The following is a 21,739-nucleotide window of genomic DNA, read 5'->3' as shown; positions in this document are numbered from 1 at the left end:
ATTCCCAGTATGATAAGATGAAGACATATTGCAGTCTAGCCTGCCTGCCTGCCTGCCTTCCTCCCTCCATTTCTTTCCCCTCTCCAGTCTCAGGCTCACACCACTACCCAGGCTGATCTGTGATACCCCTGACTCAGCTTCTCAAGTGAGTAAGACTACGGGTCTCTTTCAGCGCCCTGGATAACCAGTTTAATTAATGCAATTAATTATATTATAAAAGTAGACTCTTACGGTATGTTTCTTATCCATGTGTCTGTCACTTCTGTTTAATAGACAGTTTGTGTGTTTTGTTTGCCCTAAACACAGAAGATATGCACTGGGTTGGAATTGTATTTTTTTATTTTATTTGTTTCTCAGCCTTAAATCCCTCTTGGCTTGATGCAGTGGCATTTCATTTGTGTTTTAATAAGTAAAGCTCGCCTGAAAATCAGAGAGTAAAACAACCTTACAGACCAGGCAGTGGTAACACACACTTTTAATCCCAGTAGCTACACTAGTTGCCATAGAAACTGGGTTGTGCATGCCTTTAATCCTAATGGCGCTTGCCTTTAATCTCAACCCTAGAGAGGATTATAAAACAGGAGACAGCTCTCAGTCTCAATCTCATTTTGAGATTCCTGGAGGCAGGATCACCATTTTCAGACTGAAGTCGAGGTAAGAGTCAGTGGCTGGCTGTTTGGCTTTTTTGGTCTTCAGGCTGAACCCCAGGATCTGTCTCTGAGTTTTTACTAATCATGCTTCAGCTTGACATCAACCACAGCTTCACTTGGCTTCCTCTCTACTTAGTGTGCGTGTCCTCTTGAAGCTTTGCTCCTCTACCAAAGCCATGGCTGTGCACAATCCCTGTAGTAGCTAAATTCACCAGTTCTGTCTGAAGAAAGATTGTTACCTTCAGATAATGAACACAGCGTTATGGCTGGTGACCATGTTCAGGTAATGAACCCAGTGTCATGACTGGTGACCACGCTCAGTTAGTGTTCCCTTGCTGGGAACAGAAACTAAGAAAAATAAAGAGTGGTATAGGGAACTGAGCAAGGGGGAACTGGGGTGTAAACATTAGTCTTGAGGTCTGGAAATCAGTGAAAACAAAAGCTTAAACAGAGTTTTGTTGGAAGAATGTGGAAGCTTTTGATGTATTGATCTAGAAAAGCCATTGCATGCTGGAGACAGTTTGATGGGCCAATCTAAGTGGGATCTTGGAAGACAGTAAGCACCTATTTATTTAATCAACTACTAAAGACCAGACATTGCATGCGGTGTGGACTGGAGGGAAAAATAAGAGGGTCACGAGCACAGAAGCCAATGCCATCAGGGCATGAACTTATGGAGGTGACAGTCCTATGGGAAAGACGGACACACATTCCCGTCCCCATTGTGTTTGCTGGACCCCCCTTTTGTGTTTCCTACCAGTGTTGGCTAGCCACTCACGGCTGACATCTCTTAGCAAGTTTGTTAGTAATTTTTATCACCACAAATATCCAACAGAAGCGCATTAGGGGGGGCAGATTCATTCTGGCTCATGGTTTGAGGGTCTACAGTTCGTCTTTGTAGAGAAGGCTTGGCACTGGAGGGCCGAGTGGAAATCAGGAGGCAGAGAGGTTGGCTGTCTGTGCTCAGCTGGCTTCCTTCTTCTTTCCCTCTTTTTGTTCAGTCTGGGACCTCTAGCATGAGAGGTGATGACACCCACACTCCCTGCCCACCCACATTCTCCAGAAACAGTTTCCTCAACAGACCTCCAGGTGTCTCCATGCTGTTTTAAATCCAGTCAGGAGTTGACATTTGAAATCAGTTATCACACATACCTTTCTAATAATAATAGTACTTGCTAGTCATGTCTTACTGAATTGTGGTTAATGGAATGTAAATTGTCTGTGTAGTAAATAACCTATCTTTATCAGTCACTGCAGCTATCTAAGCAACCGGACTTTTTTTTTTTTTTTCACAATTATTTGCAAGAGGCCTAAGAACATATTCCATTTTTTTTTTTTTAAATTGGAACACAGACTCACCAGACTGAGGTCTTGCAAGCCCTTTGTTTCGGACTGGTGCCAGCCCTCCTGCAGGACTCTCCAGGATTGCGGTGCTGGGAGGGTTACCGGATTTGGCTAAAGGCATCTCGTTCCTCTCTAAGTGGCTAAGCTGGCCAGGGCTCCACAGCATTCTAAGTGGGACCTCATCATCATTCACAGTGCAGATTGGGATGTTGTTCAAACCTGGAGGAATAAGGATTAACCATTTATTCGTTTGCCGACAAGCCTGTCTGGACCACACCCCACAGTTCGCTCCTAAAGCACTTACCACTAGCCTTATTAAATCTGTGTGCAGCTACTTGGCAGAGCTGCACTAGAATGTGAGCCTCGTGGATGGGCGTCTTGCCCCTTTGTTTACTGCCTCTTGCTAGTACCTACTCCAGTGCCTGGCGGAAAGCTGGTGAGCTTTGCTGGTTGAACGAATGGCTGGATAACACAACCAAACATGAGGCTTTTATTTGTTTAAACACTTCACACTTTACTAACAGTAACTTCCTAGATAGAAGCGAGAATTCTTTAAGACACTATCAGATGGTATCATTGTGTCTCAAACACTAGAAGGGTGATTGGCTCAGGTACACAGTAAGGAATTACATAGCAAATTAAACATAGGCGAACTCACACAAATGTATGTATTGAAACTCCTAGTTTCTCTTTTAATTAGGATTTTCAAAAGAAAGCATGGTTTATGTGTTGTGTATGTCGGAGGACCTCACAGGGGAACAGACGTCTCCATTCCTACCCTGTTTCCTTCTTATTATTGCTTCGCACTTTTCCATATTCACACACAAATGTGCACACCTGGTAATCTTGTACCAGACAGAAATAAAAGGGAAGAATTCAGATTCCAACCATCCGAGAGTTAGGTAAGAGTTAGCCAATAAGAAGCTAGAGCTAATGGGCCAAGCAGTGATTTAATTAATATAGTTTCTGTGTGGTTATTTTGGGTCTGAGCTGCCGAGTGGCCGGAAGGACCAAGCAGCCCACCTTACAATACACCCTAAGCTCCCTAAATGACTTCCCAGGCTCTCAGTAGCCCCGTCCCAACACACGCAATCTACGGGCTAATGTCTGGCAGAGAAGGTACCCACAAATGTCTACAGGCACTAGGACCTGACTTCTTGTATCTCAGCCCCTGCTCTTACCAGTGACCAAATACTTTAAGTAAATATTACAGGTTGTGTACAGGGGCTAAAAATATTTGAGTAGCTGAAGTCCCATCACCTTTGATGTGGCAAACTCGTCTGGGATGAGGCGTGTGCCTGACTAGGAAGCAGCTTTCATTTCTTGCCGTCACATGGCTGCCCTTGCCCTCCGAGTGCTGAGAAGACGCTGGGGATTTGAGGACCGGGTTCATGGCCTGTTGGTTTCCCTCTCCACAGGTGCAGCAGAGTTCTTGCGATCTAACTTGATTGTCTTCACTTACAGATGGGCCAAAACCTTGAAATCACAGAGCGATAATCACCCTGAGAAGACATTCTAGACATTCACTTGTCTATCAAATATGTTTCCATTTTTGTATTAAAACAACAAACAAATGAAGAGGAACAATGGGGGGGGGTCTGTTCTGCTGACAAATCAAACTTTTATAAACTTTCCAGGCCTGAATAAAACATAAGGAAAAAAATCAAAGTACTTGTGAAAATGATCTATATTTTACTTTTTTAATTGTGTTTAAGATCATTGTTGTTTTATGAGCAAATATTTACATGGTTGTTGTTTCTTTTAATGAAGGAAATTTAAATTAGGCTTTTAAAATGCTATATCTACAAAAGTGCTATACATTAAATTAGCTTTATATAAGGAGCTTTCATATTGTACTTTTAAAAAACCTAAATTTTCAAATGTATACCATCCTCCAAACAGATAATGGCCACCTGGAAAGTAAAGATGAGGAAATGACACTCTATATCCAGCTAGCAAGCTGCATAACATTTACTAAATTGCCTGCAACACCCAGTATATTAAATGTTCTTTTGATCATTAATTAACACCAGTTCCGTACCACAGGTCTAGCGCTTTAAAATGTATGGTTCTTGATTAACACACAACCAGATAAGGGGGAAAATCTGGACCCAGAATATGTTAAAGAATTATTTAAACCTTCTGAAAATGACATACTATTCTTGGAGCTGGAGAGAGGGCTCAGAGGTTAAAAGCAACCAGCACCTTTTACAGAGGACCAGGATTTAATTCCCAGCACCCACATGGTGGCTCAGAAGCACCTATAACTCCTGTCCCTGGAGTTCTGATGCCCCCTTCTGGACCCTTCAGGCACTGCATGCACATGGCACACAGACATAAACACAAGGAAAACACCCACATGCATAAAATAAATAAATAAATAAATAAATTAACACACCAATGCAACTTTAAATGACATGCTGCTCTTGAAATATAATAAAAACATTTTTGATAGCTATAGTATATTTTCTATGCTGAGTAAACCTTATTCATCACATTAGAACAGGCACGGCAAAGAAGCATTTCTGTTCCCATTTTTTTCTGGCCAGAATCGAGATGGCGCTTAGCCATCTTGTGCAGCTGTTACTCGGGCAGGAACACCACACTCCCACTCCCTGTCCCGGAACACACACCACGGCTGCCCCATGGCGCCTTCCCTTGCTGGATTAATTTCTCCGGGTACACACTTTCTCCCAAAGGCGTCCTAACTCCTCTCTTATAGTGGTTCTCATGGTCACCCAGCCTCTGCCACTTTCTCTTTTGCTTCTTGAAATCATTCTCAGAGCCCCTCCCCCTCCCTGTTTTTTGTTTGTAATGTCCCCTCCTCCCTGCTCCTTTCAATAGAATGTCTGCTTTCCCCACCATGATTTATTTATTTTTATTTTTTTAAAGATTTATTTATTTATTATACAACATTCTGCCTCCATGTATACCCAAATGCCAGAAGAGGGCACCAGATCTCATTACAGATGGTTGTGAGCCACCATGTGGTTGCTAGGAATTGAACTCAGGACCTCTGGAAGAGCAGCCAGTGCTCTTAACCACTGGGCCATCTCTTCAGTATCCCCACCATGATTTAAATGCCAGATGGTCACATGGAAGACGTGTTCCCACCACAGGAGCACACATCTCACATCATGGGAAAGCAAAATAACTATAAAACTGCCAACTGAACCTCAGTGAGGCTTGCCAAAGCGGCACCCGTGGGCCCTAAGTCAGATCAATCAAGTTAGCACCAGCAACAGAGAATGTTCTGGAACTTAACCTCCTTTTAAATAATTTCTACTGAAATGAGATAATTTGTAAACATAAGAACATAAGGCATGTCATCAGACACGCCTTGCTCTAACCTGATTTCTCATCTTTGTTTTCCCACTGTGTGCACACACTTGCTACATGGTATGAACTCAGTAACTGCCGTTCATTTTCCCACAGAATAAATGTCTCTAGTCTATGACCAGGGCAGTGCCATTAGTACGAGCTCCTTAAAGATAAGTGACTAACTTTAAAAGATGACATCCTTTTCCTCAAAATGACTTACTTAGTTTTTGTTTGCCTTAAAAACTATATTTGAAGGTTTTTAACTGAAGCACACCTAAAATGTCAGCCAATTATTCTAATGATGAATACAAAAAAAAAAGTTTTCAAAGCAGGTAACTCAGGTCTGTTGATGCCCCTCCAGCCTCATAGCAGGACTAGACTGAATATTTGTTACTTACTTAAATCTCAGGACTTAAGCTAAGGAGATTTTACTAGCGGAAACAGCTGACTAATACCTTCAAAAAAGCCCAGCTGTGCCCCCCAAGTTTCTTCTGCTCTTACTCCAAAGCGCCAGGCACCTGCCTGGTTGTTATGTGATAACACACAGCTTAGCAACCGAATAACATTCTGGGAAAATCGGAGTTCCAGAACCTTGCGCCCTTGCTCCCGGGCCTCTAGTTACCACAGCTTCATTAGCATAGCCCAGAACGTCTCTTCCGGATTTGGACGTCTGGTAGAGGTGCTGTGGACCTAAGAAAAGAGAAAGAGAAGGGGGAAAGAGACGACAGCTTCTCACGGTTCTGTTTAATGGACATACGCTACATGACACAGCAGCAGGGAGGCTGGGAAAGCCTCCCCATCATTGGAATAAAGAATCCTGGTGATATTCTGAGGGAAGAGGATGTCTTAAGGGATGGGGAGGAAAAGAGGAGGGAATGAGGAGGAAGAGAAGTAGCTGAGGAAGGAAAGGGGTCAGAAATGGGAGGAGGAGATGGTGGGAAGGGGACAGTGGAACACACACACACACAAAAACGAGGTTTGTATAAAAACCCTATAGTGAAATATATTGCTTTGAGTGCACAATTTAAAATAATTAAGGAGAGAAAATCAGATGGAGAAACTGGGCATGGTGACCCATGCCTCCAGTCCCAGCATTTGGGAGACTCACAGGGATTGCTGTGAGTTCAAAGCCAGCCTGGATTACCTATCTCAAAAACCAGACAGCGCAAACAGGTAGAATTCCCAGAATGCTAATCAGTTTATCAGTGGTGAGCAATGAAAGGCAAGAAGTGCAGCTCTGTCTGATGTCCCGTGTTCTTCAGGAGCTGGGCTTCCCTCCCTTTGCCGTTTACTAACTGGCAGTTTGCTCGCTCCCTCTCACCCCTCCCACCGGCTTCATCCTCCCACCTGCCCACCATCCTTTTAATGACATCCGCCATGAGAAGGTCTTCATAGAGTTGACAACAGACTGTTGCAAGTCAGCCTCCAGAACCGTGAGCTGAATACACCTCTTTTCCAGTTAGTTTTTTTTTAATATATTTTATATAAAATATTTATATATTTTATATAATTTATATAATTTATATATTTTTAGCAACAGGAAAATGATGCAGAAAATACATTAAGTACGTTTATGCATGCCACATAAACAACTCAGTCGTGGGGCATTCTCCAGAGAAGACTAATTGAGCACAGGCTTAAGCCAAGAGAAGCTCTTTGCTAGTAAGCCGGCAGTTCCACTGGGCGTTTGGGAGTCCAGTGTTGCCCAGAGCCTTTCTTGGGGTGAGCTTTTAAGGACAAAACCCAAACCAAACCACCACAACAAGACAAAAACAAACAAACTGAGTTGACATACTTTAGTTAACAAGAACAGTTAGCCAGAAGCAGAACTACAGAAGCCAGAAAGCAAGGTTAGTACGTTTAGAGACTTTCCCGGAACTGTGGGCTTTGATGGGTTAGGTCTTTGTTTTAGTTCTGGCAAATGGTGCCGCCTATGGGCTGAGTTTTCCAGCCTGAGCCCTGCTTTCATCATGGAGTCAGCTGTGCTAAGGTCTGGGGCCCACTAAAATCTGGCACCCCGTTACAACAGGAAAACAGATAAAAGTTGTGAATAGGGGTTTTACAGAAGCAAAGTCACGGAGATGCGTAACACACAGGTCTTCATCGGTGACTAGCAACGGGCAGCCTGAAACCATCTGAGAACACCAAGAATTCAGAAGTGTATGTCGATCCCGGGACTCACATCTACTATTACTAGAACTGTAAATTGCTGCAGTCCCTTCTAAATCCAACATGACGCTCCGGATATAGTTGAAAGCCCCAAAACGCCACCTCAGCTCCAACATCTACACTCATGCATAGTCATTTATGGACAAAAATGGTATAGATCAAAAGTAGAGTGATTCTTCCCTGTCTCCAATTTTGCAGGAAATTTAGGAAGGGCTGACTTAGGGGATTCTTCCCTGTCTCCAATTTTGCAGGAAATTTAGGAAGGGCTAACTCAGGGGAATCTTTTCATTTGATTTCTTTTTTTTCTTTTCTGTGTCTAGCAACCTTTATAATTGACTTAAAAAGTGGAGAGCGATTGAGGAAGATAGCCAACATTGACCTCTGGCCTCAACGCATGTGAGCACCCCTCCGTGTGTACATGCTCCCCCTCCCTCCACTTGTGCACACACAGAAGTCACATGCGCGCAGGGAGGAGATGTGTGACCAGAGAAAAGGAAGGAAAGGGGCCCTGCCATTCCCTGCTTATTAAAAACAGCAGCGGCTTTCAAAGCTGTTGCCCATCTTAGCTTCGTGGCTGTAACTGTCAAATGTACCGCTAGATGGCGCCAAGGACTGTAGTATGACAGACACCACTGTCTAAAACTAGGGCAGAGAAAAGGGTACTTTCCGAGGTGGATCTTGCTGTGGCCATTCAGTTCCATAAATAATGCACCTCTCAGAGACAAAGGTGTCAACGAGGGGTTATGTACAGGCCTTGCATTAAGCCGCTGGGTCACCAGAGTTGATGGTGGATACTCGTGCACAGACGTTTGCGTGGATGGCCTTTTCTTGGAATGTTCCTCCGCGCTCTTTGGCTCCCTCTTCATTGAGATTGAGCTGCAAATGTTCACTTGCAGCGGTTCAGGATCAGCAGAGTGAACAATTGGTCCCATGAAAACGCCTTTCAGACCCAGAAGTGCTAGAGAAATCTGAGCTGACCATTGACTCATGTGGTTACTCCTGAATGAGAACGCTGGGAAGGGTGATTCTCAGACTCAGACCTGGGTATAACAAGGGGTCACTTAGGGACTTTTTTTAAAAATAGGATATATGGGTGGAATTCCCTCTCTGTGATAGTTCCATGTTTACTGAATGAGTGGATGGATGGATAGATAGATAGATGGATGGTTGGATAGATAGATGGATGGTTGGATAGATAGATGGATGAATGGGTGGATCGATGGATAGAGAGATGGACAGATGGATGGGTGGATAGATAGATAGATAGATAGATAGATAGATAGATAGATAGATAGATAGATAGATAGATGGATGGATGAATGGGTGGATAGATGGATAGAGAGATGGACAGATGGATGGATGGATGGATGGATGGATGGATGGATAGATAGATAGATAGATAGATAGATAGATAGATAATAGATAGATAGATAGATAGATAGATAGACCGTTGGATAGGTTAGGCCTGGGAAGTTAGTACTAGGTTCATCCTAGGTTAGGCCGAGGCTCTAGTCACCAGCCTCTGCAAGCTCTGCCTCATGGGATTAAAATAACCATTCTCATTTCAAATATCCTGTTCCTGGAAGGAAAACAGCTTTCTGCCTGTCGTAAAGGATTTACTGGAGCCGGTCTGAACTGTGTGCTTAGGGATTATAGGCTGATGTACCAGATGTCACTCTGTGCCAACATGTGTCCTCCTGAGCACCTTTCACAACCTCATCTTTTCCCCACTAGGTCCCTCAGGGAATCTCTTTCACAGAAGCTTAGAGAGAAATCACTCACTTGCTATGGTCAGCCAGAATCCAACTCACACCTGTTAGACCGTGTGCCAGACATCTTAGGACTAACTTCCCAGACCTAACCCAGGCCTAACCTAGTACTAACTTCCCAGGACTCACCCAGGACTAACTTCCCAGGCTTAACCTGACTGAAAGCATCACGTGGTTCATTAAAGCATATGGAGTTAGCAGCTCCCTCTCACCCCTGCCTTTATCTCTGGGTTTCCATTTCCCCATGCCTAACCATGGTCTGAAAATGTTAATGAGGTGATTCCTACAATGAGCCAGTGAGTGGCTTCTCTGCCCTTTGCCTCCTGCCAGCTGCAGGGGGAGGCTTCACACTTTCCCACTAGCTGCCCAAGGAAGTAAACCCCTGCCAGAGAGGCTTCACACTTCCCACTGCATGTTTGATTTGCTGTCTGCTGAATACAGCTGTTTGAATTTGGTAAGAAAATTTTCTCAGGAAATGCTAACTTGAGATCTTGGTAGGGCATCCTAGGCAAATTTAAACAAACGAAAGATGTCATAAAAAATGAACAAAGGAATAGTTTGCACTGTAGGCTATTCCCTGGTTAAAACTGTAAGGATTCAAGGCCGGTGCAGCAGAGAGCATCTTTAGTGCCAACGCTTGGGATGGAGAGGCTGGAAGATTGAAAATACAAGGTTAGAGATCCTGTCTTCAAACAAACAAGGCGTTAGACTTAACGCTGGCTGATACACTCTCACTTAAGACTGCCACTTAAACCGGGTTGTCTTTAGACTATAATGTGATAAACAGTGTTTGGCCACATGCTTAAAAGGCTTTGTGAGTGTTACCTGGGGTGTCCAGTCCCTAAATCTGTCATGGATACCTCGTGAAGAACTTGGACAGCCAAGTCTCTAATGATTCGGTGTGACTGTACGTCACGGCACCTATGTATGGCCTTGGCCACCCACTCCTGACATTATAGGATGCCAGACACCTGCTCGCATGCTGTGTCCTGGAAAGTAAATTCTGAGGGCTTTATTTGGACTCTTTGGTACCCACACACGGACACATTAGTGTGTCTTCTGCACTAAGGGTCCACGATGCTTGGCTTAGTTCTTGTTCAAGCATTGCCCTCTCACCTCTGCCTTCGTGAAGTACCCCAGAAATACCCTTGTGGATTTTTGAGGTTCTCCCTCTTTCTCTCTTCAGGGCAGATTCTCCTTTGTCCTGTTCTGACTTTCTCCTTCACTGGGTGCACGTGGGTGCAGCACCTAATCTGCCGCTGCACCTGCATGTTCTCACGCAGCATGCTTACAAAAGACACCAATTGTTGAATTTAGGTCCAACCTTGATCAAACGCGACTCCACCTTAATGTCTTACATAATGTCTTAAATCGTACATACAAAATATTTTCTACCAGTATCACAGTCTGGCAATCAGCTGGATATGAACTTGAAGATTGACTTTATTCTCAGTACACCCCCTTTCTTTCTAGCGAGTTCTCAAAACCAAACCAAACTAAACCAGGAGACAGTCATGAGATAGCATTCAACCTTTGGTTTTGCTTTGTTTTGTTTTGGATTTTGTTTGTTTGTTTAATTTAGCCCACACTCTCAACCTTTACTTCTGAATGCTGCAGCTTTGTCTATTTAGAGAGAAGGACAAGTTAACTTTGCGTCACTTGTAAACACATTTAAAGTGAACAGTTCAAGAAGAGTCACATGAACGGAAATCACTCAGTGCACCAGGTGATGCTCAGTAACGGTAGCAGCCGCCTGCTGGGAAGTTTCCTCAGTCGCCAGCCGTAATAAAGCTAACACCTGTTGATCAGTCGTCACCTCTGCCGAGTGGCCCCTAGGTTCTGTCTCTTCAGTTCTTCTCACAACGCTATGAATGACGTGCTATTACCTTCTTTTCATAGATGAAGAAAACGAGGCTCGCAGAAATCGGGTACTACATCAAAAATTACAGTATGTTTAAAAGTGGAACAGAGTCCCGAGACTGCACTCTGTAGCGCTACTGAGTATTCTCTGGATATAAGAGGAATCTTCTCCATTTGCAGATGGAAAAAAAAAATCAATGTAGAGAGCAAGAAATCATTTTCCTGGTCTCACATCCGGTGAATCCGAAATGCAAACCCTGGTTTGATTTCATGTGAACCTAGATTCCTTTTGCGGCACCTTTCGGCAGGGTCCCAGATGATGACAGAAATGAGGGCAAGAGGATGGTTGGTCCTTTGAAGGCGCAGCAGCTCTCAGGAGGAGGAGGAGGAGCAGGAGCAGGAGGAGGAGGAGGAGGAGGAGGAGGAGGAGCAGGAGCAGGAGGAGGAGGAGGAGGAGGAACAACAACGGTGGAGAAAGGCCCTGTTTGCCCGTGCTTGTAACCCTGTCAGCCTCGCTGTACCTAGTTGTGCAGGACTCTTCACTGAGCAACTGTGAGAGAACGCACACGGGTGAGCAGGACGACACCGGCTTCACACTCATGTTCCTTGTATGTGGAGCCTCCAGGCTTTCATCTGGGGCTTTGTTCACTGATAGATGGAATTTGTCTTAGGGTTCAGAACACTTCTCTGTCCACAGCTCCTTCCTCCGGTCTTTCCATTTTATTTTATTTTTTAATCCCCCCATTTTGCTTAGATATTTTTTAAACATTTCAACAATCCACTCATGTCCCAGGTCCTTGAGGTAGCTCATCATTGCTTTTCGAGATTATGTATGAAGTTGCATTTCAGTCTCCATCTTCAAAATAAATAATATTACTTGGCTTGTCGGGGTTTCAGATTAAATTAGATAAAGGTTTAATGAGCCAGTAAGGGTTACATACAGTTGGTCAAAGGAAAATTCACGAAGTCATAAGGAAAAATTTTCTGCTTGACTGGGGTTATTTCCAAACACATCACTTCAGATGTAAGAAAGTCATCTCTCCTCTTCACACACTGCAGAAATTTGGGCCTAACTCTGGCTTTCAAGAATTTCCCTGATATAAAATCTCTTATGCCATTTTCCTAGAAAGTATTGCAATGTCCCCGAAATCACCACAGATGAATGCCAAAATTAATATTTCCAAGACTAGGTCTCAACTGTGAAAATGAAGCCACCACCACCAAACCTAACCTCATCAGAGGTTACAGTACAGTTTTGTCTTGTTCATTCATTCTTCCATTCATTCCGTGTGTAGCCCTTGCTAGTCCGGAATCATGATAAAACAGGCTAGCCTCAATCTTCAGGCCCTTCTGCCTTTGCCTCTCTAGGAGGTAGGTGAGCAGCACCATGCCAGGCACACTTCTAATGACAAGAACAGATTTAACACCGCTTGGGCATAGTTGAACCGTGTTTATGCCTGAACTTGAAGGTTTTCTATTTTGAAATAATCCAGAACAGACCGCGGACTTGTCCTCAACTAGGCCTCTCGAATAGGATTACACTTCAGGTCCCAACTTGCCTCCAGCTCTCTCTCTCTCTCTCTCTCTCTCTCTCTCTCTCTCTCTCTCTCTCTCTCTCTCATTAGGTAATAGCAGGTCCCACTCTCAGTGAAAACTGTGTGCCATTCACAGCAAGCTTGGAGGTCACCTCCATCCTTTGGTAAGGTGACTACTTAAGTCAGAGGACTCTCCTAAACACAAAGTTGACATCAGAAAAAGGGGTACGAGCTCTTTGGTAAAATAAAATTTCAGCAAATGGATAATATAGCTTGCTGAGCGAAATGAAGATAGACTGGAAAGATGTGGTTACTCGGAGTCTTTGACTACTTAGGATTTTATTGAAGGTTAAGGTGGATCGGGCCCTCTCCACCCATCAGGGCCTGGGGGAGATGGTTTCAGCAGTAAATCATTTGCCTTACAAATTTGACTTGAATATGGGAGTTTGTATTATCAGCACCCGCATCAACACTTAGAGGGCAGGGTGGTGCCCAGAGTGCGGAAGGTAGAGACGGGAGAGCCCTGGAGCCAGCTCACAGGTAGCCCAAACATGAGCTCCATGGGGTTTGACAAGTGGCCTCATCTCAACATGTAGCTGGAGAGTGATCATGGAAGACAGCCTCCACGTGTGTGTGTACACGCATGTGCCCTGAAGAGAAAGAGCCCCCCCCAAAGTGGAGTTCTCTTCCCACCCTTTCGTCGTAACCTGAGGTGTCCTACAAAGGCCCTTAGCCCATCTAACCCCTTCAAAGAGGGATGTTGGGATACAAACAAGTCTTTTCTATTTTTCTCTGAGCCAGTTTCAGCAAATTCATTTCTCTTTTCTTCATTTCTGTCTCCCAGCTTTTTGGCAGAGAGCTCGCATGAACCTTAGTCGGTGGTTACAACACTCTCAGACTGGAGTAGTATTGCTTGCAACCGTGGTTGCTCTTGGCGGTGCACACTAGAAAGGCCAGGACAGCAGTCAGAACACACAAAACCAGCTCTCACATAACCTTCTTTCAGTTAAAGGCGAAATATGGGAAAATTTTCCAATTGATTCCATGAGAAATCACAAAGCCGGGCAAAACACGTGAAGCCGCTGGGTAGACCAGCAAGAGCAGAAAGAGCTGACTCATGGTGACAGCAGAGTTCTTGCTCTTAGAAGGTCCAGAGAGCAATGGAGCTTGGATGAGATAAAACAAACGGTTCGATAGTGTTGTGGGGTTTGCGCATTTTATAAAGTATGGGGAAATCTGTGCTTCTCTTTCTCTCTGTCTCCATATTCACAGTCCTTGCAAACGGTCTCATATGTCAGCATATATTAGATATGATTATTTTTAACGAGTTGGACCCTCAGGGACCTTCTGCTTTATCTTCTGGGATATTTCAGGCGTCACGGGCATCCCCAAACAGCCAGATATGGCAGCGCTGGTGAAAGTCACAATGACCTCTGTAGGCGTGAGTCTACACGAGAGCTGTCCTTGCTCCCTTCATCATTTTCAGTAATCAATCCGTGTACAGATAATAGTGACGTCAGTGCTCCCTCCCCCAGTGCTGAAGGAGTTTAGCAGAGTCGCTGTATGTAGGGCAGAAGTTAGATTGAGTAGTTGTTTTCTAGAAGTACACTGTGAAGAACTGTGGAAAACGGTAAAGAATCTTTGTGGGAAACAGTCATTGTTTTCCATGACTGTATAATTGTTTTTCTGAAAGGGCGTTGCAGCCTTCGCATGACTTTGGTTACAAGAAGCCTCTAAGTTGTTAGGAATATTTCCTAACGTGAGCCCTCTACCGAGGCAAAAATCCCAATCAAGCCAAAGCACAACAAGTCAAATTAAAGAATATCCAGGTTTAAAGGGATTGCTGTGCTCTCGGGTGGCCCTGAAGGGAACTGGGAAGCTGCAAATGCAACCATGAGGGGGTGCCCACGAAGGCACTTCCAGGGGAGCAGTTTAAATAGACTGGGGGAGTGGTCAAGGTTTGGCAGGCACAGGGGTGGGGCCTCCAAAGATGGAGGCCAGAGATGGGGACTTACACAAGGCTCTTGGATTATTGTATATAGCAAACAATACACAATAAAGGGCTAAAGTCATGTTGGCACATGAAGCTTTCCTGTAGAGAGACACATAGATTAGATTTGGGACCTTGGTGAGGAAATACTTTACCCGCAAAACAACTTTGCAAATCAATCAATAAATTTGCCTTTGTACAATTGTTCGGGGTTCAATTTGTCAGAGGCTGGGTTTTTCTGCTACCACACAAGCCTTCAAATTTCATCTTGGAGTGACCTCTTTCTTCCACCAACCCACAGCAACACAGAACACCCTGACACCCCAAAGTGCAGGACTTTGCTCTGAGCTGTTTACTTGCAAGAATGACAATTACTTAAAAAATCTGAGTTGACGATTGAAAATTTCTTCTCTATTTCAAGAGAAAGCCCATCTCAAAGATTCACACACCTTTCTGTGTCCATGATTCCGAAAGCAAATGAAGTACTTCCCTTTTCTTCTAGAAGTCAAAGGAACCTCTTCTAAAGCAAAGACTCGTCTACGTAAAACAGGTTAAAACAGAAGTGGGCGCTTTAATGAGGGGTGTAGACTGCTGCCACCCCTGTTCACCATATAATTGTGGCCCTAGGTACTGCAGGAAGGGACTCTGCATAGAAACTGAACCTCTACAGTGAAGACTTCTACACATGCTCTGTCAACACGCTGGGCTCCTACTCAGAATTTTATTGAGACAGCCCCGAGGGAGCATTGAAAACATCATGAACTTGCCTCACCAGGGCTACCAATGTCTGTTTTCCTGGGCTGTATCTCCTGCCTTTGGGTTCTTTGTGGGCTGCTTTCTTTGTTTTTCAGGTGTATTAATTGACCCCGTTTCTCTCTGCAAGGATAAGCTTCTAGGCTCAGTCTCCGAAATAATGAGTAGATCTAGGTAACTAGAAGCTATTTAACATGCTTTAGCCAGACGCATAGAAACATTTACCACCACCTATGCCCACCCCCATGTATGGGTGCATGTATATTTAAAAAACAAAAAACAACTTTGATTTATTTTTCTCCTCAATTCTTGATCTCCTCAGATTGCAGTTCTCATCAAACAACAATTAGCTCATAAATGAGGTGTTTATTCAAAGCAGATGTGACACCCCTTTCTTGCTTTGAAAGAAAAATCCTCATTGAAATTCTTTTCTTGAGTGGGGCGTGCATGTAAAAGCAAAGATGTTGGACCTGCCAAGCGTAATCTCCACAGCAGCCCTGAGAGCTGGCACGCAACACCTAGCAGAGGATAAGCCTCCCACATCAGAGCAGGGATGGGATGCTTCCAAAGCCCCGCCCCTGGAGTGCCTCATCTGCCACAGCTGAAGAGGGTAGGGGAGGATGAGTTTCGGCTTGCAACTGGTTGCTTACAGCTTGTGTTTCCCTCATCGGACTGAGAAAATGTGAGAAACAAAGTGTAGAAGAAAACCCCACCCTCTAGGTTTGGTGTTTGATAAGGTGGATCAGAATCTGGCAGTGTTCACTGTGATTCTGGGTGACTAGGCTGTCCTGTGCCCTTCGGTAACTACAGTGCCACAGCTCTTTCTGCTATGAAGACGGACTCAACAGGACATTGGTTTCCATTTCCATGTTCCTGCAATGGCTTCCCCCTCTCAGAATCCTAGAAATAAGGCTCTTTTCATTTCATGTGCCGCTACACGTCTGTCTCACCGACACCTCTCAAGAAGCCCCAGATGAAGCATTTGCTTCTCTTTGTGTTTCCTAAGTACATAGTGTGTCCCCATACTGGCCACCACTGGAGTGGATGTTAGTTAGTTCTTCTGACTTCAAAGGCCCTTCTCTATTCCTGCTGTCCCTGTGGGACATCGGAGACCAGAGTCTTGGATGAGTTAATGGAAAGAAAAGGAACAGTGTCCTACAAAAGAGCCAGTGACCCCATGCTAACACTTGCCTCATCCTCCAGGCAAGGCTGCTTGAAAACAGTGGTGATCAACTGGTTTCCATGTGCCTGGGGCTCTGCTGGTCAGGGCACGGACAGTTCTGCATTCTGGAACCTTCCTGCTGCTGGACAATCTGGATGGGTGATCAATTCGTGTGAGGAATTCTGATTCTCAATAGCAATTCTCTGTTCAGAGGGGTCTTAGTGCCCAAACTTCTGGAAAATCCTGGAGGATCTTGGAGGATTCTAGAATCTTGCAGCTAAGCAATGTAAGCACATTTTCTCTGAAGTAATTATATCTCAAATATTTAAAAATCTGAGCACTAAATCAGAATAATAATCGCTGTGACTAGAATCAGGTTAACCACTGGCATTTGCTCCTGGCTATGGGTGAAACAGCGCCAGGAACTGGATGTCCCCACACCGAATCCTCAGGACGTGTGGGCATCGTAGCTGCTGTCTCTCCCACTCACACATGTACTACATGAGGTCACAGAAGTGAGACGCCAGGCCCCGAACCAAGAACCCTGAGTCCCAAACCTTTACTCTTATAGCAGCCTGGATTACATAGGTCCTTCAAGATAAGCCCTTTTCATGACAGACCCTCATTAACTCTGGGATGGGACCAAACGCCATCTATGAAAATGATCTGCTCTGAACCTACTTATACACTGTGCTCTGCTTACTGATCTGCATATGTTGAGCCTTCCTTTCATCCCTCAGTGACACCAGCTTGTTCATGCTGTATGATATTTTTAATGTATTCTTAAATTCAGTCTGCAGTCATTTTATTAAAGATCTTTGCATCTGCCTCCATCAGGGAAATTGATCCATATTGTTTTTGTTGTTATTACATCCTTATCTGGTATCGGTATCAGGATAGCAGCCTTCATAGGATGGGTTTGGTGTGTGGTTTTTGATTTTATGGAATTGTTTGAGAAGGACTTCTGTCAGCTCTTTTTTTCCAAGGGTGGTGGAATTCAACAAGGAATCCTCCTGCCCTAACTGTTTTCTTATTGAGGAAGGTTATTATTTCAATATTTTTTGCTCATTACAGATCTGTTTAAATTGTTCATATCTACTCAGTGTAAATTGTACAGGTCAGATATGTCTCTGAACTTATTAATTTCTTCTAGACTTTCCAGCTCTTTGAATTTAGGCTTTCCAAGTATCTTTCCAAGACCCTCTCATGTCTGTTATAATGTCTCTCTTATCATTTCATTAAATTGGTCTTTTTCATTTAGCGAGTTTGGCTAAGGGCTATTTGGTCTTTGTCTTTTCAAAGATTCAAAGTTTTATTTAATCCATTGTTTCTATTGTCGCTTTAGTTTCTATTTCACTGATTTGTCTGCTTCCTCGGGGTTTGACTTGTGCTTGCTCTCTAATGCTTGAGGTGAGTCATTAGCTTAATCATTCAAGATTTTTTCTTGTGCACATTCTCAGCTCTAAACTTTTTTTTTAATTAATTTGTTTTCATTTATTTTACATACCAACCACAGCTTCCCCTATCTCTTCTTCTCACCTTCTCTTCCCCCTCCTCCCACCTATGCCCCCATCTGCTGCTCCTCCAAGCTGAAAGGGTGAGGCCTCCCATGGGAGTCAACAAAACATGGCATATCAAGTTGAGGCAGGACCAAGCTCCACTCTCTCTGCATCAAGGTTAGGCACGGCATCCAAGCATGGGGAACAGGTTCCCACAAGTCAGCTCAAGTGCCAGGGACAGGGGACAGGTCCTGATCCCACTGCTAGGATCTTTTGCCCCACAAAAAGACCAAGCTACACAACTGTCACCCACGTGTAGAGGGCTCATACAATCCTTCCACCCTCTCTTCAACAGAGTTTTCGGATCTTGGCCCAGTGCTTGGCTGTGAATCTCTGTATCTGCTTCCATCAGTTACTGAATGAAGGCTTTCTGATGACAATTAGGGTAGTCACCAAACTGACCACAGGAGAAGGTCAGTTCAGGCTCCCTCTCCACTATTGCTAGGAATCTTAGCTGGGGTCATCCTTGTGGATTCCTGGAGTCTCCCAGGCACCAGGTTTCTCCCTAATCCTCATAATGGCCCCCTCTATCAAGATATCTTGTCCATTGCTCTCCCTCTGCACCCTTCCCCCAATTCAACCATCTGGATCCCTCATGTTCCTAATTCCCCTCCCCTGTCCCCATCCCACTCCACCCCCTGTTTACCTAGGAGATCTCATCTATTTTCTTCTTCCAAGAAAAATTCTTGTGTCTCTCTTTGAGTTATCATTGTTATCTAGCTTCTCCGGGACTGTGGATTGTAGTATGAGTATCCTTTACTTTGCAGCTATTATTCACTTATGAGTGATTACATACTGTGTTTGTCTTTTTGGGTCTTGGGCTATCTCACTCAGGATGATTTTCTTCTAGTTCCATCCATTTGCCTGAAAATTTCATGATGTTATTATTATTATTATTATTATTATTATTATTACCACTGAGTAAAACTCCATTTTGTATAAGCTACCACATATTCTTTATCCATTCTTCAGTTGAGGAGCATCTAGGTTGTTTCCAGGTTCCGACTACTATGCTGCTATGAACGTAGCTGAGCAAGTGTCGTTTTGGTATGATTTAGCATCGTTTGGCTATATGCCCAAGATTGGTATAGTTGGTTTTGAGGTAAATTGATTCCCAGTTTTCTGAGAAACTGCCATACTGATTCCCAAAGTGTCTGAAGCAGTTTGCATTCCCCCCATCAGTGGGGGAGTGTTCCCCTTACACTATGGTCTTTCCAACGTAGGCTGTGATTAGTGTTCTTGACCTTAGTCATTCTGACATCTTCAGCAAATGGTGCTGGCATAACTGGATGCTCTTATATATAGAATAATGCAAATAGATCCATACCTATTGCTCTATACAAATATACAAAGAACTCAAACTAGGCATTAAAATACCAAATAATCCAATTAAAAAATAGGGTACAGATCTAAACAGAAAATTCTCAACAGAAGAAACTGAAATGGCCGAAGGACATTTTAACGAATTGCTCAACATTATTAGCCATCAGGGAAATGCAAATCAAAGACTCTGAGATACCATCTTAAGCTTACTTCTTAAGCTTAACCCTCAAGATGGCACCCGGCCACTGCTCTCTAAGATACTGGGTGTGGCAAAGTGGAATCCCTCTGCACAGGTGCCCAGCAAGCAAGAGTCACTGCCTGGACAGAATCTCCTTCCAGATTCAGGCCTGTGGCAACTGCTGGGCTGTCCCCTGGGTAGGATCATCAGTCACTTTTCTGTCGCTTTTCTTTTGGATGAGGAATCTGCTCCATCAGAGAGCCACGTTTTAGCCACGTGCTGCACATTCCTTTGCAGTGTTCTGCTAGTTTTGGTTTCCTGGTACAGTCTTTGGGCTAGCCAGAGCTCGCCTGTCTCTCTCTGTTTGCAATGCATTCTACCTTTCGCCATTTGACTCGTCTCGTTCATTGCACTGCACGGGCGAAGCATGTAGCTTGATGTCTCACCCTGGAAACCGCAAGCCGTGCACTTTAAGTCTAATTTTTAATATTCTTATTTATTCTTTGAGAATTTCACACGTGCATGCAATGTATTTTGACTCTGTTCATCCCCCTGTTCCTTCCCTTCACTTCCTGGATTCCACCCCTGCCCCCACCCTAGCGCAATCATTTTTATTGGGTACTTTGCCACTTTCTGCTTTTGATAGTTTTTAGCCAGTCAATTCCGGGTGAAATGGAGTGGGCGCATACAGACTCATTTAACTCTGAAACACCGCCTGGTATATTAACTTGAGAATATTTGACTTTTCAGACGAATATGTTATGTAGCTTGGCAAAAACCCTTAAGGGGGTTATCAATTGAGCATCTTTGCCTTTGTGCAGGGTACCACCCTTGTTTCCTTTCTGCTACCTTTGTGTAGGCACCACCCATGTTAGTACTCTTCTGCCTTTGTTCAGAAGTAAACCAGTTTTTGTAGCTGAGCTGGGGCTTGCTCTTTGTTTTCTTTGACAACTGAGACTCAGAATGTCTGTCCCTGTCCATACCTGCCTCGCTTTCTTCTACTGTGCCTACAACAGAGGCTGGGTTCTCCACCCTTGCTGTTGAATCAATGGCACTTACACACAAGCCTGGTCCATTGGCAATGCTTTACCTGCTGGGTTTAATTGGGCCAAGGCACCAGAATTACTGATCATGATCACTACCTCTGAGTTTATGGAAATGCGTTAGCTGGGACTTACCGCATGCATGGCATTGCACTGAGAGCTTTGTGGCCATGTTTTCCGTTTGTCAGAGGAAAGGGTTTTGTTGACACAAAAGTGGCTGAACAGCAAACTCTTTCAAATGTCTTCTGGGTTGGCGAGAGCCTGCATTCTGTATTTCAGGGCTGAATAGTTTTGTCTAATGATGGAGGCCTGCCTCGCCATGCCATTTTACAGTAGTGCTAGCTTACTGGAGACTGTGGTAGGTCAATGTGACAACTAACCACTGCCAAAGATGGGAAATACCTTGGACTGCCTCCTATCAAAGGGGAAGTAGGTTCAAGAGGGTCTGGGGTGGCTGTATACTAGAAAACAGTGGCTTAAAATAGGGAAACAGCTAAATGCTTGCCCAAATGATTGGGGGCACGGCAGGGCGGGGGCGGGGGGAAGCAAAGGCCTTTGTGTTTAGTAGGATTCTAATTCCCTGGTAGTCTGGATACCTATGTGTGTGAGCAATTCTGGGTAGATACAGATTTTACAGATTTCTTTGCAATGATTACATACATATATATCATTATAATTGTGTATGGGAGGTCTGTGTGTGTGTGTGTGTGTGTGTGTGTGTGTGGTATGTGTGTATTTGTGTCTAAGGAATGAACCCAGGAAAGGACATGGGCTCTACCACAGAGTCATACCCCTAGCCCTCATTTATATTTAACCATGCTATCCACAAGCTATATCAAGTCTGCAGGATGGAGTGCAAAACCAAATGCTTAAACGCATCCCTAAAATCGCTGCCCTACATAATTGCTTGCACTTAGAAGCACTCTGTTCATTCTTTATCAACCGCACTGAGCTGAACTAATCTGACCTCTTTTTATACACTCCAAAATGAAGTAGGTAAGAAGAGCTTTCTCGTCCGTCACAGTGGAGTTGTCTATCCAGTTTCTGTTAGGGGCTTATTCGTTGTCTAATCCCAACAGTCAT

At 44.1% G+C, this 21,739-nt stretch overlaps 1 protein-coding gene across 1 annotated transcript in view; it reads right to left on the bottom strand.

Moving 5' to 3' along the window:
- CUNH4orf17 (chromosome unknown C4orf17 homolog) overlaps positions 1 to 21,739 on the bottom strand; it is a 74,454-nt gene that overhangs the window by 12,328 nt on the left and 40,387 nt on the right. The window contains exons 2-3 of the mRNA XM_050126850.1: positions 3,255 to 3,470; positions 2,010 to 2,213 (exon numbers count right to left, since the gene is read on the bottom strand). Coding sequence (XP_049982807.1) covers positions 2,010 to 2,213; positions 3,255 to 3,387 — 337 coding nt within the window. The 5' untranslated portion in view covers positions 3,388 to 3,470. The remainder of the gene's footprint in view (positions 1 to 2,009; positions 2,214 to 3,254; positions 3,471 to 21,739) is intronic.

This window comes from Alexandromys fortis, unplaced genomic scaffold (genome assembly GCF_014885135.2).
Source record: "Alexandromys fortis isolate MF-2015 unplaced genomic scaffold, M_Fortis_MF-2015_v1.1 scaffold_274, whole genome shotgun sequence".
Lineage (NCBI taxonomy): Eukaryota > Metazoa > Chordata > Mammalia > Rodentia > Cricetidae > Alexandromys > Alexandromys fortis.
Note: the sequence above shows the minus strand (reverse complement) of the source record. Positions and strands in the feature narration are given on the sequence as shown.